Source organism: Cibotium barometz, chromosome 43 (assembly GCF_041138505.1).
Source record: "Cibotium barometz isolate CiBa-2024 chromosome 43, ASM4113850v1, whole genome shotgun sequence".
Taxonomy (NCBI): domain Eukaryota; kingdom Viridiplantae; phylum Streptophyta; class Polypodiopsida; order Cyatheales; family Cibotiaceae; genus Cibotium; species Cibotium barometz.
In genome coordinates, this window is record NC_141088.1 from 16353094 (window position 1) to 16372291 (window position 19198).

At 39.2% G+C, this 19198-nt stretch overlaps 1 protein-coding gene across 1 annotated transcript; it reads left to right on the forward strand.

Annotated features, from left to right (window-relative positions):
* The first annotated feature begins 459 nt into the window (after positions 1 to 459).
* Positions 460 to 1866, forward strand: LOC147613599 (uncharacterized). Its single transcript, XM_086781606.1, has 4 exons — positions 460 to 937; positions 1028 to 1126; positions 1285 to 1452; positions 1557 to 1866. Exons 1-4 carry the CDS (start codon positions 482 to 484, stop codon positions 1629 to 1631), a joined length of 798 nt encoding a protein of 265 aa, XP_086637732.1. The 5' UTR covers positions 460 to 481; the 3' UTR covers positions 1632 to 1866.
* The last annotated feature ends 17332 nt before the right edge of the window (positions 1867 to 19198 follow it).

The following is a 19198-nucleotide window of genomic DNA, read 5'->3' on the forward strand; positions in this document are numbered from 1 at the left end:
GGCGAGAGGGGGGAGGGCTTTAAGCTCCGCCGCGACAGAGCAGGTAAGGTTAATGATTTATTAATTAATGAGCGCGCATAGGGCCATTAATTAATACATGTGTAGTGAATATGTGTAGAGATATATATTATAGAGATGTAGAGATGTTCGAGCATCACGAGAAAAAAGTGACAGCTTCGGGTTGCGTAGATTTTTCGTGATGGGCAGTGGGGGTGCACGAGGGACAGTTGGGAAAAAACCATTTGCCCCCCCAAAAATGAAATAAAAAAAGCGCCGCCTGCCTTTTCATTCGATGCCACGTGGCAGAGCGATGGGGCTGGTGCCAAACGCGATGTGCGTGCGCATTGATGTAGGGGACCATGGATAGGTACAGGGACGTGATCAGCCACGCCCGCAAACGTCCCTGTAATTGTGAGCCCTACTCTATCCTATGGCCTTAAATAGTGTTCTCCCACATTCTCTATGCTTGACCAGCCAATGCATGAACTTCACGTTGCACCCTCCCCCTCGTTTCTCTCTCTTCCTCTCAAATAATTCAAACTATTTGCTGTCTCTTTTTACAGTAATATCAACACCAACAACATCAATAATTCATCGCCATCGCCATCTCCATCTCTCTCACACACACACACGCACTCTCTCTTGCTTGCTCGTAGCTATGGCAATCACTCATGATTTGGTCTTTTCCGAGGCAGAATCAGATGTGATTACCCATGATTCTAATAGCATCCTGAACTCTTTTGAGCATGATCTTGATGAAGAGGCCGCCGTGATTAGCCCGCCCTCCACACCTCCATCACTCAAAGCCTCCAGATTGCCCACTAAACTCTCATCCAAGAAGCGTAGAAACAAAGCTCCCCCAAAGGAGACAGTGATGATCAAGCGCTTGTACAAGCAGCTGGCTGCTTTGAGGTCCCTGGTGCCCCCTACTTCAAGGGTACGGGCCTCCCTTCTTTTCATCTCCTATAGCATTTGATCAGTGTAGTGAATTAAAAAATAATAATTAATGTGGTTTATGATTCTGCAGTCTCCCCGAGCTTCTGTAATAGCTGATGCTTTGAGGTATAAGAAGGCTCTGAAGAAGGAAATTCAGCAGTTGCAGAGGGCCATACCCTACGCTCAACAGGTTTGCGTCATGTTCATCCTTTCCTCGACATCAAATCTGCCGCTTTTTAGCTCCATGCATATGTTCATAGGTATGATGATAGATTTGAGGTGTAATATTAATTATTGTGAGTATTCATGCTGATTATGTGTTGTTTTCTTTTTGTTTTCAATGTGAAGGTGAATGTGGTTAGGGGAGACATGGGCCTGCAAATCAAGGTCGCCTGCAAGAAGAAATCAGGCCTATTAATAGCGCTAATGGAGGTGATGGAGAGCTTCGGCTTGGTGTTCTCCAAAGTGAACGTCTGCTGCCGTGATGGCATAGCTGTGGATGCGTTAAGCACACAGGTGGAGTCTCATGACAAGCTCTCCATAGCGGGGTGTATCAATTATTTGCGTTTAATTAATCAGTTGGCCTAAGCATTTGACACTAATTGATCTATTTATTGCAGAGATCTACCAAATTTATCGACGTCGACTCGCTGAAGGTAGCGTTGATGGCTATTATTACTCGTTTTAGTGAGTAGATTATATCTTTACGTGCAATTTCTGGGCTTGGAGCTCTCGGATCTCTGCGGGTTGCAAAAACATTTTGGTGCAATATAGTTAGTTGCATTTTTCGACTTCTGGGCGGGCTCGCATGTTGAGCCCATGCCAAACATATGGTATTGTACAGTTGAAAGCGGCCCAATTTTTAAAACGGAAATCATGCCCCCTTTTCTTTTGCAAAAAATTAATGTAAGAGCGCAGAAGGTTGAAATCTTCTTAACTGTGTGTTTGGTGTACTTGCCAATTTTATTAGCGCTCTCTTGTTTCATTAGTTTTGTATAATATTTTCCTTTTCTTTTTAAGCTGTTAGATTATGCACGAAGCATAAATTGATAAAAACGGGAACTCCAAGCAAGCCTTCTGCATAATATATTATTCGTCGTCAGCCCTTGCATAGTCTTTTAATCTTTTTAATTAAAAGAAATCATTTTCAGTATCGATTTTAATGGATTGCAAATACAACAGGCCTTAAGTACAAAACGGATTAGCCACGCACATGATATTGTTTTAAAATAAAAGCGGGTGGTGAATTATATATCGTTGATAAAATCTATAATGAGACAGCGCGTGACCTGCTTGGGATTGGACCTCTAGGCTTTCAACTAACCACCACGAGAAGAATTCACCCTATCTGTCAAATGAGGATAACCACCACGAGAAGAATCCACCCTATCTATCAAATGAGGGTACCAAAGAGCTATTACAGCTCATCACATAGGTCGTATAAAAGGGTTACTATTGTGCGAAGTTTTTTCTTTTAGGTTGTATAAAAGTTATACTATTGTGGAGAGTTTTCTCTTTGGGGCCAGCTCATTTGGTAGAGAACGACACAGCTATATATTGGATGAAGAGGTACTCTCAGTTACACCTATGGTTCAGAGTAAAATTAGTGAAGGAAAGTTGGTACATCACATGGCGGCGGCCATGTGGCCATTTGTAAAGTAATTTAGGTATAATATCTTCTAGTACGGAAAAAAAAGAGAGATTCATGGATTCTTTCACTTGCAAAGGATGTAGCCGCAATAATATGTTTGGAGTAGAGCTCATTTGGTGGAGAATGATACAGGAATATATCGGATGAGGGTACAAGCTACAATTGTGGTTCGGAGTAATTAGTGAGGGAAAGCTAGTACATTGCATGGTAACCATGTGGTCATTTGTAAAATAATTTTGGTAATATATCTTTTACTTTGAAAAAAAAGAGAGATTCATGGATTCCTTCACTTGCAAAAGATGTAGCAGTGGTAATATATTTGGTGGAGTAGTCTTGAAGTTGGAGAGGAATCATCGGTAGAATCCTCTAACTATGAGAGAGAGAGAGAGAGAGAGAGAGAGAGAGAGAGAGAGAGAGAGAGAGAGAGAATCCTTCTACTATAAGCTCATTTGGTGGAGAATGATACATGAATATATCTGATGAGAGGGTACTCTAGGCTACAACTATGGTTCGGAGTAATTAGTGAGAGAAAGCTAGTATATTGCATGGCAGCCATGTGGCCATTTGTAAAGTGATTTTGGTAATATATCTTCTACTATGAAAAAAAAGAAAAGAGATTCATAGATTCCTTCACTTGCAAAAGATGTAGCAGTAGTAATATATTTTGTGGAGTAGAGTAGAGTCTTGAAGTTGGAGAGGAACCATCGGTAGAATCCTCTAACTATGAGAGAGAGAGAGAGAGAGAGAGAGAGAGAGAGAGAGAATCCTTCTACTATAAGAATTGTAGAGAGACAGAGAGGGGTCTCAAATTTCTAGGGTATTTCTTTCTTATTCAGTTGACCATAGCATAATTTACTTTTTATCTAAGAAGGGATTATTACTTTGCCTAAGAAGGGCATATTAAATATTTCTTTTTAAAAATAGTTTTATCTTTGAAGAGATACTTTTTGAAGGATGAAGTCCCTCATGTGAAGGGTAAAAAAATACACCAAAGCTTGAAATTTTTGTTCGAAGGGTAAATATTTACATTCTATGAAAGGTAAAATGCCAAGCTCTAAAAGCTTTAATATTGAGACTTGATTAGATTTTGAATATTGACTTAATTATTAATCATTTAAAAAATAGAGATAAGAGAGAGACAATATTAAGGAAAAAAGTAAATTGATATTGTTATGTCAAGTTTTAAAAATTACCATTCGAAATAGTGTCACATCTTTCGACAAGAGGAGAAAAATCTTTTAAAGGTTCCTTCACTACCTTCGTAATGTATCATTCAAATCTATAAAATTTTGTCTTTTCATAGTTTTGAACGAGGAACTCTTGAATATGGGTTTATGTACTAGTCCCACCTTGGTACCCTATCATAACAAGGAATCTTTTGATCCTTTCAAGGGTTGTGTATGCTTTCTTTAGTCTCAAGATGTTAATCTTGTAGTTAGTCTATACTTATGCATAATGAGGACTTCATGTTCAAAGTCCTTAATATGAGGATACATTATTAAAAATAAACTTTGGAGGAAACGTGTACAATTTCCTTTTGCTTTCTTGTTAAACTGGCAAGAAAAGCAGTAAAGGCATGAATTTACACTAATTAACATTTTTTTGATACCGATAGAAATCCTTTTCAATACGAGTCTAATTGAATTTTTAAAATCCAATTAGTTGGAGGAAAAGATGAGACACCACTTTCTAAAATGCTGCGAGGGCTTGCATTTTAGATTACATTCTACACATCAAGGAGAGACTTGTTGTTGCTACCCATCCAGTTACATGATGACTTGTGCTTGTCAAAGTAGACCTCTTCAAAGTTCTTGAAACAGAGTCTCTCTCTCAAATTCTCCCCCTACTCCATGTATGCACAATGCTAGAAAGACTTGGCACTCATTATCATTTAAAATTCCTAGTTGAATTTATCTACTTATCTTTATTTTACAAGAATGATTTACATTAAAGCTAGTTATGATATCGTCATATAGTAGTTTTTGGTTGTTTTCCAATAGTATATATTGACAACTTTTGAGAATTGTGTTTATTTCACTTGGTTGAAAAAATGGTTTTTCGAGCACTAGTACTATTCACTATTAGACACATGATATTTGCATTTCATTGTAGGCTTGGTGTAGCACATTTTTTCCCTATCCACTAGGCAGAGTGCTACACTCCTAGCTCTGAGTCGGATTCACACTCTTATATGTTTCTTTCATCATTTCAGATAATGTCTTTGCTTCACCTACTTGGGATGTTTTTGTTTCTCTTCTCGAACTCCAGTGCTTCGAATTAAACCTAATCATTTGAGTAAGAGTATAATCTTTCTTCTTGTAATGGTACAAAAATTATTATTCCTTCAAGAATTTCAAATCATTTAAAAATTATGAAGTTAGCCTTGCCCCTTAAGGAGGATGGCTTGCTTTTCAAGATTTTGTCCATATTTTATTATATAATAATGGAATGAACACTAGCCTTCGTTTCAACACGTCATTCTTATGGTTGTAAAATAAATCATTTCATTTAGAATTAAGATTTGAAAGAAATTACTTCTAGGAAAATGCTCTCAACATAAGATATACTCGAAAAAAAGTATTAGGCACCAAAAAAGTATAATATATGCACATTTCTTTGGTCATCATTGATACACTTTTTGTAAAAAGTTTGAATTTTGAGCTTTGCTTTAATTAGTTATTTAAGCATGCAACAATTAAAATATAATATTCTTCTGTGTGTAACATTCCAGCAATTCAGCAAATTCTTTTAAGCAAGCACAAATAAAATATAAAAAGTCTTTTAAGCATGCAACAAATAAAATATAGAAATTCTTCGATTTTTTCTTTTTTTCTCATTTGTGGCGGTTGGAGGTTTCGTAAGAGCACTTTAAGAGCCTTTCTTCCTGCATTTTCAACCCTTCCCACAGACAAAGCTAGGGATGCACTCTGTGTTAGGGGGGAGAGACAAAGTGGCCGATGCGCCGCGTTAGGGGAGAGAGAGAGAGAGAGAGACAGGTATGCAGAATGGCCGTTAGTATCATTTGTGTTTTTTTTGTGCTTTCTTTTGTCATTGCAGTTTTTTGCAGAATGGTCGTTTGTAGCGTTTTGAAAAAAAATGATTGCATCGAACAAATGGTGTTGATGATAGTGAGAGGTGCGTTGCGTTATGAGAGAGAGAGCATGCGAAGCGTTGCGATCATTCTTATGTCTGCTGCGACTGGTCTGAGAGAGAGATGGTCGTCTCTATAGCGTCAAAAAAATGATGTGATCGAACTAATAATGTTGATGATAGTGGGAGATGGACTGCGTTACGAGAGAGAGAGAGAGAGAGAGAGAGAGAGAGAGAGAGAGAGAATAGTTTTTGTGATCATTCTTCTGTTTGATGTGATTAGTCTGAGAGAGATGTGTGTTTGTAGCGTTGAATGGGGTAAGGTTCCTTACCCCGTTAAATAATTAATTACATCGTAGCCCGAATATATATTGGATGTTGTGTTTGTTTGCCAATAATAACCAATGAAGGTGTGTGAGTGTGGTAAAAAGGCTTTTGGCCCTCGGGTCTAATGCTTTAAAAAAATGGTATGCAGTGTACTTTTCTATGTTGGAATTGGCAAATAATTATCGTTGAGATTTGGCATTCCCTTGATTTTCAAGGAGCCAAAATCATGTATTTTAGTTATAATTTCTCTACGCATGCTTCCGGTTGGAATCTCACGTTGCCTTTAATTTTAAGGGATAAAATTTGTACATTTTAGCTATAAATTCAAGCATCTGTATGATTTTTAGTGATTTTCAAGTCTAAATCCCGGTTAAGTCTAAGCATTGCATTTAATTTTAAAGGTTGAAAAAATCCTGATTAAGTCTAAGCATTGCCTTTAGTTTTAAGGATTGAAAAAATAATTTTTTTCGAGCATTGCCTAGGTCAGGAAGACTTTTACATTTGGGAAAATGTGACTCCAAACTCGTGCTCTAGTGGGTACTACTAGGCTACTAGCACGTTGCCTTTAATTTTAAGGGATAAAATTTGTACATTTTAGCTATAAATCCAGGCATTTGTATGATTTTTAGTGATTTTCAAGTCTAAATCCCGGTTAAGTCTAAGCATTGCATTTAATTTTAAGGGTTGAAAAAATCCTGATTAAGTCTAAGCATTGCCTTTAGTTTTAAGGATCGAAAAAATATTTTCTTTTCGAGCATTGCCTAGGTCAAGAAGACTTTTACATTTGGGAAAATGTGACTCCAAACTCGTGCTCTAGTGGGTACTACTAGGCTACTAGCACTTGGATAATTGCAGCTTTACCTTATTAGATTGTAGGTTGTACTTGTACATCAATCCAGAGGGCCTAAAGTGGTCTTCCGTATAGTGGTCCACTTCAGGGCTGCGTGTGAATGAGGTTACCAGATAACATTACAACGGGCGGGTGACTGAATTCCTGTGTGAAAGCGGCCAAGTGTGTACCATCTGGTTAATGAGATCACGGGATTGCTTGTCGCGTAGTTAAATGAGCGCACGGATTAGGGTTGTGTTCGGCACGTGGTTTTATATTCTCGAAGTCGAAGGTGGTTTTGGAAGCTCGCGGTTTAAAACCACCTATGGAAACCCGCCCAAATTTTTTCATTAAATTACGTGCTGGACCGTGCACACAAGGTCACAAGACATTTGATGTTTGCACAGACCCCACGTTTTCGAGCGGTCACAAGAGAACCTGCAAATTTATATACGAAATATTTTTGAAATATATTTTTATTTGTACTTGATTTTTTTTCCATTTTGGAAATTTGATTTTTTTTTAAAAAAATAAACCTGCAGAAGCGTTAAGGCTCCAACAAATGTGTGTTTTTTTTTGGGGTGATTTTTTTTTTTGTTGAGAAATCTTTTTTCTTTTCTGTGGATATGGTGGGCCCACCCCAGCCCTACCCAACTCATGACATTCTTTTAAATAAATGACTAAATATTGATAGAGGAAGTAAATGCATGAGGAGAGTGTGAGTGCCAGCCTGGCCTGCTGTCGTAACTTGTTCATCATGAGATGAATAATAGATAGTAAATACATGTGCTTTTTACCACCGTGTACTAGCCTCCCCTCCCCTATAAGTCACACGGGATGGGAGGCAATGGGAGGCATGGGACTAGCGTACTACCATCAACCTACAGCAAACCGGCGTGCCGCGTACGTTCTCTAATAATGACTCTTTATATTTTTTATTAATTAATACCACTTTTTGAAGTTACCAAGGCACCAATAATACATCCATTGTGCCCGCCGCCCTCAATATGAAACGGTAACATAAATTCCAATTATTTTTGTTTGAGAGGGGTTTTGAGCTTTACTCTTGCACTAAAGTGTTCGAGTTTTACTATAGAGACTTGAACTTTACTCTTGCAATAAAGTGTTCGAGTTTTTTTTTTGGAGAAACAGGAATATATTAAGAGAGGAGGAATTCACAACGTCCCATGTGGATAGTCCATGGGGGGACCCATAAAACAGCTAAGCCAATAGGTGGCTTTAGCTACAATCCAAAAGCTCTCAAAGTTGAATATACACATCTAAACAGGAAAGGGATTGCTAGGAATAACATAGAACCAGTGGACTGTAGATGAACCAGCTATATACAAAGCAAAGGACATGTATGAAAAGGTGTGCTCCACCGTGTGTCCCCCTTCTGGTTTATTCAGTGAACTAAGCCAGATGATAACCATAATGAAGCCTGCTGAAGCATTCCTTTTCCAGGCCTTGACACATGCTTGCCCTAGTATTGGAGTTAGAAGAATTCAGCACTTTCCTCCACTTTCTCCACGGTTGATCCTGCCAGCGAACTTTCACCTCTAGGTTGGACTTGTTTTGTCAGCTTGAGAATGCTGTCAAGAAATAGAAAGACGTTGTGATTAGTTCTAATGCCAAAGAGGGCTTCATTCCTTTGTTTCCAAACATGCCACAATAGGAGACATCTGACAGACTGCCAGATTAGGGGGTCTAACTATCGACATTCCCCTAACAAAACTTCTTTCCAACTGAGCGGGAAGTTTCTAGTCTTCCCGAAGGCATCATTAAGCACTTTCAGGAACTGTTCAGTGTCAGGGCATGTGTAAAAAAGATGAGAAACGGTCTCCACATTAGCTTTACATCATCGAGGGCATAGACCATTCCCACAGCCCAACTTCAGAGCTCTCTCCTGCGTCCAAATTGCTTTGTGAACAGTGAGCCGAACCAAAATTGCATGCTTATGGTAAGGGGAGTTTTACTAGTAACGTGTTCGAGTTTTACTAGACACTTTTGGTAGAAGTTCGTTTCTTTAATCACACACCTTATGGTAAGGGGAGTTTCAAACGTTACTATCCAATACAGCGTTCTCGTAAAATTGGACTCTTCCCCATGCCATCAATCCTTGTGCCTTGGAGCTCTCGAAAAATTGGACTCTTCACCATGCCATCATACTTGAACCTCATTCAACATCAACAAGACTTGGCACGAGTGTGCTAGGGGGGATCCCCTCTACACACCTGCAAAGTCTCATCACCATCCAATAAAGTTCAGGCAGTTAACAAGGCCCGTATGTTTTCTAGAGTCCATGTGCCTGAGTCTTGAAAGCTTTCGTAAAATCAAACTCTTCTTCATGTAATCATACCTAAACCTCATCCAACAATGATAAGACTTTGCATGTTGTGGGAAGAGGATCATCTTCACACCTGTGTAAAGTCTCACTACCATATCAGATGAGGTTTGGACATTAATAGAGCTCGGGCACCATTTTCTAGAGTCTCATGTCCCTTGAGAGCTCTTGTAAAATTGGACTCTTTCCCATGCCATCATGCCTAAACCTCATACCCGAACCTCATCTACGAGACAAGGCTTTACACATGTATCTAGAGAGATACATAAGTAAGTGTAAGGGTCTATGCATAAGTAAGTACAAGGATATACACATAAGTACAAATTATAAGGATCTGTGCATAAGAAATACAAGGGTCTACGCATAAGTAAGTACAAGGGTCTACACATAAGTAAGGAAGGATCTACACAAGTACAAATTATAAGGATCTGTGCATAAGAAGTACAAAAATATGATCAAATAAGTACAAGGATCTCTGCATAAGTACAAGGATCTCTGCATAAGTACAAATTACAAGGATCTCCACACATCGTAAAAAACATGATTGATTAAAATTATATCTTAAAAAACATGGTCAGTTAATTATAATGATCTTAAAAAACATGATCAATTAAGTTCAAGGATCTCTGCATAAGCATAAAATTTCATCTCAAAAAACTATGCATAAAGTGCAAAAATACATCTCAAGGCACAATGTGATCAACTAAGTACAAGGATCTCAACATAAGTACAATGGTACACTCAAAAAACATGATAAGGATCTCCGAGTAGGTATAAAAATAAATCTCAAATAAGTTAGCTAAGGAAACTCATAGCAACATGGCCATATTTGATTAAGAAGGATAATTAGAACTCATAGAGATTAAGAAACACACAAAATAAGTATAAACAAGAGTCTAATTCTCATTGCAAATCCACACAATTGCATTACTTTAGGGCTCTTAAATAGTCACGACATGTACATCTGTGAGTCCAGATTTATCTTGGGTTTTTCCACCTTCCAAGAACTTTTTCCATATCCAAGAGACACACCCTATACACATCATTACTTATGTCATATGGGAATTACCCTTTCCACATTTTACATTTGCCGCTTATAATCAACAATTCTCTTTAACCATTGACCATCTAACCTTTGATTCAATTTCTCTCTCCCTATGGTGCACAGTCTCCCCCCTTACTCACGTTTGTACCTTTTGTAACTTGTATTTCTAGCACTCCCCCTTAAGTGATGATTCCTTACCCCATACATGTGATTTATATACTCCTAGTCGTGCTGTGGAGTAATGTACCTCAACTACCTTTGTCTCCTAAGCTAACTATGTTGGTTTTGGTTTGATAATTTAAACTTGGGTAGGAGTTAGGGTTACAATTCGGGAGTGAGAGTTGTGCCCTTACTCGGGGGGTTTACCTCAAAAAATGTTAGTGTACCACGTGAGTTCAGCGCTGGAGGGGTTTTTTAATTAGATACATTGAGAAAAATTAACATAATGACATTAACAGGAGGGGTTTTTTAATTCAACTATAGAAAAAAATCTGTTAGTTCATAAGTAAAGAGGAGTTGTTTTATTGGGGGGAAAATTTTAGTTAAGGGGTTTTTTAAATACCTCTTGAACGCACGTGATACCAAGGGTTTTCTAGTAGTGCACCCCCCGAGTGCCCTTACAACTTCACTCACTCATTTGGTGAGTACAAAATCCCAAGATGGATCTCCACACATCACACTTGCATGCTCATTTGGTCGCATTACATCAAAGGTTACATCCTTTTCTGACTCATGGTTGAGAGGCAAGGTACCCAAACCCACTCATACTCTCCTCATAATTCAATTGGATCAAGTTCCATAAAAAAAATCATACAAGAAAATTTGATTAATACAATTAAAGGATTTTATTGATGATGTATTGTCAATATCGGTGATATACTCCCTTGATGACAAATGCGTGTCTAAATCCAACATCATATTTGCATTGAAAATACTCTAAAAAAATGAGCCCATGTGCCACAAAGTGAGAATACACAACTCACTTTGGTTCATCTCAAGAAAGCAAGCACCATGATCCGTGAACACACCTCTTTGTTGCGACTCTCTTGTTATGCGAGATCCTTTCAAAGATTTAGTGGTTTCTTCTATTAGGAGATCACGCCTAGGCATACCACCACTACTCACCCATAATGCTTGGCATCCAAACTTTCCCTCCTATTGTACCCACTCTAAGTGTGCGTGGTGCTATGGAAAGGATGTGAGATGTGGCACTCACCTTACCCCCCATTTGGGAGCTACTTTATGACCCCACTACAAGAGCTCATTGAGTAGCCAAAGCATCTACACTTCTCATCCTCATGATTGTCACATATGAACGTCACACACTATTGGCACCACTATGTGGGCCATCTTCTCTCTTTGACCTCTGATATCGAAGACCACCCTACATTGTGCCATGTCAGGATGCTCTCAACAATCAAAGTATTAACGCTTGGGATGAAGGTGCGAGATCATGGAGATGGTGTTGAAAGATTGCATTTGCACGTATACACACCCCAATTGGATAGTTCTTTTGTATCCACACTGTATGGGTTCTTATAGAGAAGAAGGGGGTTCTTGTAGAGAAGAAGGGGGTTCTTGTGGAGGGGGTGGGGAGGGTTCTTGTGGAGGAGGTGGGGAGGGTTCTTCTGGAGGAGGCAAGAGGGGGTTGCGGGGGTCATGTCAAAAATCTAAAGTAGTGGAAAGGAGAGGAGAAGAAGGCAGAGTGGATGTGCAAGGAGAATCCAAAGAAAGTGGAGGAAGAGGATTGGGTTCACCAATGGCACATTGATATGCTCTCCACTCTCTCTTTTGAACACATACTATTCTTTTTCTTTCTTCCAAACGAACATGAAGGGCATGGGGTTTTCTTTTCCTATCACACTTTCAGCTTCTACAACTTTAAAAACCCATTCTAAAGAGAGTTAAGCTAAGAGTTTAAAAGATTCAAGAAGAGAAACAATGGCTAAGACTTTAGAAGAGAAACAATGCTAAGACTTTAGAAGAGTTAGGATGATAAGAAGAGAGTTAAGAAGCTAAGAGAGTTAATTTAAGAGAAGAATTGAGATGCTAAGAAGAGAGTTACAAATCTAAGAGAATTAATTTTGGAGTTTAAAATAGTTAATAGAGTTAAGAGAGCTAAGAAGAGAGTTAGGAGCTAAGAGAGAGGAACATAGAGTTAAGATGCTACTCTTACTAGATTGCTGAAATGACTCTAGAATTGTGTGTTATATAGTAGGAGTTTGCTAGAGTTAAGAGAGCTAAGAAGAGAGTTATGAACTAAGAGAGAGAAACAGAGAGTTAAGATGCTGCTCTTGCTAGATTGTTGAAATGAGTCTAGAATTATGTGTGATATAATAAGAGATTGCTAGAGTTAAGAGAACTTTAAAGAAGAGAGTTAGGAGCTAAGAGAGAAATAGAGAGTTAAGATGCTATTCTCTTGCTAGATTGCTTCGCTGAAATGAGTCTAGAATTGTGTGTCATACAATAGGACTTTGCTTGGTGAGAGCACATAAGATTGCTTGCATTTCATTGGATATCATCTAGAAGATTCTACATTTAAAAATGCATGAGTTTTGAAACATAACTAAAATTTTAATTTTAATTTCAAATATTTGATAGATATATCATTTTTAAAGCCAAAAATTACATAATATTATGTATAATACAAATATTATTATTTTCTCTTAATTTAAAAATATTACTTTTTAAACATCAAAATATACATATTAAAAAATATATTTTAATATTAATGATTATTACTTTTATTTATTTTTTAAACTATTCATTGAATATTAGATTATAAAATTATAAATATCATAAAAATATAATTTTAATATTTCAAAAAAATTGGGATGGGTGCATGCATGTATAGAGCCCAATGAGAGGGGTGTAAATGATGTGGCATGTGGTGGTGATGTGTCATGTCTACACGTATATGCATGGGTTGACGTGGAGATGGACACATCATACAATATGGAGGGATAATGTAAAGTGTGTGAGGTGGCATGCCATGTCAACATCTATGAGCTGGCATGCAAAGGTGGTAAAATGATGTGGCATTGATGATGACTAGATGAGGAGGTGGTGAGTCAACTAGGTTGACTAAGCTTACCTGGATAGTTGAGGTGGTAGCATGGTGCTTACATGGAATCCCCAAGCTAATGTGGATAATTGAGGTGGCATAAAGTTGATGTGGACTCTTTCCAAGATGCGTGGACACATCTAGAGTAGATTAGGGTATGTAGCAATGGATTAGAATCAGCATCTTAGCATGCTAGAAAAGCAAGATGAGATTAACACTAATGATAATGCTAATAACAAAGATTATATCTCCATTAGCCTTTAGTCATGGAGTGCCTTTTTATATGCTTGAGTACATCTCCATTGGCCTTTAATCATGGCCCATAAGTTTGATTAAGTCCCTTTTAATCTTTTCTACATTTGGGCCCCCTTGCTCCAAACATTACCCATCATCCCTTTCTTTTTCAACAGTCCCCCTCAAGTGATGAACTACTACCACCATACATACACTAGACTGTTAATCCCATTTTGGATTAACAAAGATGCTTCTCCAATTGAGGATATTAATAAGTGTTATGTAAAGGCACTATAAAAGTTATACAATTTGAGATACTGGCCACCCAAGGCCTTAGTTAGTAAGTTTTGGGCACCCAAGTGTGAATAAAGGCCAGATGTATAAAAGGTAATTTCTCATAATGAAAGGACACAGTCCCCCTCTGTGCTATGATAGCTCTTTCTTTTGTCTAGAGAGAGAGAGAGAGAGAGAGAGAGAGAGAGAGAGAGAGAGAGAGCTCTAGTGCATGGTCCTCTTCTATGCATGTGTGTGGGGAGTGAGAGGTAGATTGCCTTGCATTATGGTGAGAGCGACTCCACGTGACAACATGGAGGTGGATATTGGAGGAGTGGAGCTTCCAAAAGCGAGCTTGGGGAGCCTTAAGGGACATGAGGTCGAATCATTGGTAAGTACCCGACGTTAGTTATTGTCTATTGCTTCTTCCAATTGTGAATGGGTAGAGTTCTCTCTTGGGAGGTGCGATAGCCCATAAGATTTTTGGCACCACTCTGCCAAAGAAACACCATTGTTTCTTCCATCCTCTTAGAGCTCCAGCTCCCATTATGCAAGACTCATTATTGCCTTTGCATTTGGAAGGTGCATTATGAAGAAACTGTGTAAAGGTTTGAATGGTAGAGAAGGAATTACAGTAGTTGTGTGGAAAATCGTGTGTTGGAAGTGTGGGTGAGTACCTTCTTCCCCAAATCGAAGGAAATGGAAACGGACTTGAAGAGGGCTAAGGCAGAACAACAATTGCGGCTATTGAGATTAAGAAAACAAGAGCTCGATACACAAAGAACGAGGGAGGAACAGAGGGAAATGGAGAATTTGAATCCGTTTTGACCACGTGGCAAAGAACCATAAACATCTAGAAATCCCACTGATAGCATGTGGATGGGAATAATAGAAGGAGGGATACCAAATCTAGAACCCATCAACAAGAAACCAAAGGCTGACAAAAGCCTTGAAACATAAGGAGAGGAGGACAATATACCTAGGTCACATGCAAAAGGTGAGGATCATCTCTATACAAGAGAGGATATACAAGAAATGATAAATGATCCCACGTTCTTGCAGAGCATGGAACTCCTAATCCAACAAAAGGGGGGTGAGGCCGCTAACAATGAGCCGGACGATGAGGAATTACCCGAACCTAGCCATAGACCCGAATTGAATAGAAGAACCTATCCAAGAAGAGGATGTGGTCTAGGTAGGGGGTAGCTCATCGAAGGCCAATTGTAGATCCCAACACAGATCTAAATGTAGTCACAAAGGTGGATTTGCTGAATATGGCCGTGGAAATGGGCCAAGGTATGGTTAGGGAGCCAGGCACTACCTTGGAATCCATACCATCCCAGATGAAGCCATATATCATTTCAAATCTTGTGCGAAAGTTCTCGAGAGATGGGGACATGATCCAACATATAGAGGTCTTTGAATCTACCTTGTGAGCCAATGAGCGATGTAACAATGATACATGCTTTTTCTTTGACCCTAGAAGGGAAGGCTCACCAATGGTATCAAACCTTAAAGCCAAAGGATAAAGTCAACTTGACCTGGCTTAAGAATGTGTTCATACCAAGCTTCGCTCAAAGTGGTGAGACAGATGGAGTCCAATGGCTCAGCTCCACAATATCAAGAAAAAGGAAAATGAGTCCATGTGGGATTATGTTTCTTAGATTAAGCACTCAAATTCAAGATGCAAGTTGAGAGAAAGGCTAATTGATGATCAGTTATTGCCTTGTTGCTGCTGCGCCAGAGAGGAGTCCGAGATCATAAGATGCATGATTATATAGTGTTAGCCCGACCAACTACACTAGATACTTGTTGCAAGCTAGTGATTGAATATGAGGACAATATGCTTGAGTTGTCGCAACCAGAAGATTCCACGGCAGCTTCAGTAGTGGCAACATCTCGCGAGTCTCTAGTCATTAGGACACAGGAACCAAGAGCAATCAAGTTGGCAACATGACAGTGGAAGAACTCAGTAGTGGCAACATCTCGCGAGTCTCTAGTCATTAGGACACAGGAACCAAGAGCAATCAAGTTGGCAACATGACAGTGGAAGAACTCAGTAATTCCATCTTGGAGAAATTAAAGGTCAGGGATGTGAGAGAAGCATCAGGGAATGCTTATCTCTATCCCTAGAGAGAATTGATTTGGTGCTCAATTTGTAGACAAATTCACACGAGCACCGAATGCCCTCACTTAAGACCAAGGCAATTACTCTTGTACTCACTATCAGAGATTGGGAAACCATGACATTGCCAAGTGCAGATATCCAAGGGTCTAGCCCTTAGTACAACTACCAACACCTAGAGTGCCGCTAGCCTTACTAGCACCACCAGTGCAAACCAATGTGACTGTAGGGCAGCCAAATACCTACCTACCAAGAGGGATGTTCTAAATGCAGGGCATGTCACCTTTGCCAGCACCTGTTCTGCCACCATAAGCCAAAATCAACCGGGTGTTGATTGAGGAGCCCTTGGATGAGGGAGAAATCCTGTGTAAGGTAGAAGTCAATAACGATTACTACGAAGAGCCCACGAAGATCACACTAGAGTATTATGTCTTACAGAATAACACGCTAGTACCAATGTTTCAAACCATGGTACAATGGAAAGGAAAAGACATAAACTCAACTATGAGAAGGGGACCCATACAATGTTTTCATTGTAATGGACCTCATCGAGTAGCGAAGTGTCCTCTAAAGAATGTGGTTAATGTTGGTCAAACCCAACCAATCATAGCACAAACCAACATCATGCCTATACTTTCATGTGTTAAGTGTGGTGTTGATCATTTGATCAAAGACTGCCCATATCATGCTAGTGGTTCTGTTTCTACTTCTAACCATGCCACTATTAGGACTATTGTTGAAATTTGAGCATAATGATGAGCTATGGTGGATCATACACTAGAATCAACATCATTAACAAAGTGATTAGCAAATGATTAACACGTAATTAGTGAATAATTAGCAAATAGATTAATGTAGGCATGGATACTCAAAAACCAGCAAATTCTCATTAGGGCTATGCCTCAATTTATAGAGTTTACATCAAGCATCAAATCCCATTGATTTCTCCATGATTCACTCCCAGAATATCTCCACCTCTTGCCTGATTCTCTCCACCTCTTCTCTTTTCCCTGAATATCTCCTAGAATATCTCCACACTCCTAAATTCCCTCATGCTACCCATTATTCTCTCCCAGTAGATTCCTCTAACCTTTTCACAGGTTCTTTCACAATTACATCTCCTCTTTTACAGCCTCTATCCAAGAGCTTGTTCCCACACACACCCTATTCACTTGTATTTTCAACACCTCCCCTCAAGTGAATAATCCTAGCACACCTGGACCCTATATCAAGTTTCCCTCTTACTTGATAGCCCGCGACCAGTGCCTCAAGTCCCTAAACTCCATAGTCCTTGACACTCTCTCTCTCTATGTGTCCAAGGCTACTATAAGTGCCCGCGACCTTGACTAAAGTGCTCACACATACATCTACCACGTGGCCTACATCATCGGTGGCTCAGAGGTGGTTTTACTTTATTGGGGCAGGTTACATTGGGTTGTGGGGTCTCTCTCTCTCTCTCTCTCTCTCTCTCTCTCTCAGAGATTTTCACATGGCTCGTCACTCTTTGGAGCCTCACATCTTCTCTTCTCTTCAGTCTTCTTGTCGTGGCAGCTTCTCTCCATGCGTCCGTCTCTTCTTTCAGTCTTCTCGGGGCAGCTTCTCTTCTTGTGGCAGCTTCTCTTCTCGTGTCCATGTCTTCTTTCAGATCTTCTTCTTGGTGTGGATCCTCTTCTTGGGAAGAGATATTCTTCTTCTTCCATGGCTGGGGCCATGGACTCGTCCGTCAGGTCATTTTGCTCCATGTGAGCAACATGTTTCAATGTTTTGCTGACAATTCCTTTGGGCTTTTTATGTTTATCTTTTATCATTATGCAATGCAAACCCAAATTTATGCGGGAGGTCTTACCTCTTGCCTTAATCTGGACAAGGGCAGTGTCTGTTCCCATTTTTACACTGATAAAATGTGCCCAATACATAATGCGTATAGCATTCATTCTCATGCACATTCCCAAATGCAACTCTGGCTGTGAATAATCTTGAATTTGAGTGAGATTTACAGGCATTAACCAAAGGTTAAATGCAAAATGATGATTTTCACAATTTTATCAGCACAATTTTCCCAGAATTTACATTAAATTAAGGGTAACCAATTTGTACGGGATGGTTGGAGAATCAAACCAACTCCGATTTGCAATCTGAAGTTATAGGGATCTATATCAGATACCTAATGGCTAATTTGAACCCTCAATTGTACCAAAGTATAGTGATTAGCACTGATTAATCACTGATTAGTAAATTAATGCTCTGTTTTGTGTGCAAAAAACAGAGTATGCGGGGAGCCGAGATCTGGTGCCTTCCACTTCAAATGAGCTCAAATGCTTTCAAAGGCATCAATAGCAATGAGTCTAGTAGAGGATTAAGCCAAGAAACATAAGATTTGATGAAATAATGAAAGCTTAATCTCTGTTTTACCAAAGTCACCTGTAGATTTGATGAAGAGCTTGGATCTCACTGTAGACTTGATGAAATTGATTTCTGTCTTCACCAGCTTGTAGAGCATGCTTGATTACCCCTTGGGCTAGGAGGAATTGAAGCAATGTGATTTGATGAAGTAGCAATGTCAAAAATAGCTCAGAAAAACGGCGCCCTTCATTCTGCGAAATTCTGCAGTTCTGCGCTAAATTGGCCCACAAGATTCAAGATGAGTGTAGCCCTATGAGTCTACTATAAGTGCCTAAAAGGGCTTAGCCTAATGTTATGTGTGCAAAGAGAATGGAGTCCTCCACTGACTGGGGGTGAAGGGGAGAAGTGAAAACTCACTAAAAATTGATTTTTTTGCTAATTTTCTACTAATCCTAATTAATTAACTAATGGGCTCATAAATCTGATTGATTCTAGGCATGGCTCTGATACCATGTTGAAATTTGAGCATAATGATGAGCTATGGTGGATCATACACTAGAATCAACATCATTAACAAAGTGATTAGCAAATGATTAACACGTAATTAGTGAATAATTAGCAGATAGATTAATGTAGGCATGGATACTCAAAAACCAGCAAATTCTCATTAGGGCTATGCCTCAATTTATAGAGTTTACATCAAGCATCAAATCCCATTGATTTCTCCATGATTCACTCCCAGAATATCTCCACCTCTTGCCTGATTCTCTCCACCTCTTCTCTTTTCCCTAAATATCTCCCAGAATATCTCCACACTCCTAAATTCCCTCATGCTACCCATTATTCTCTCCCAGTAGATTCCTCTAACCTTTTCACAGGTTCTTTCACAATTACATCTCCTCTTTTACAGCCTCTATCCAAGAGCTTGTTCCCACAC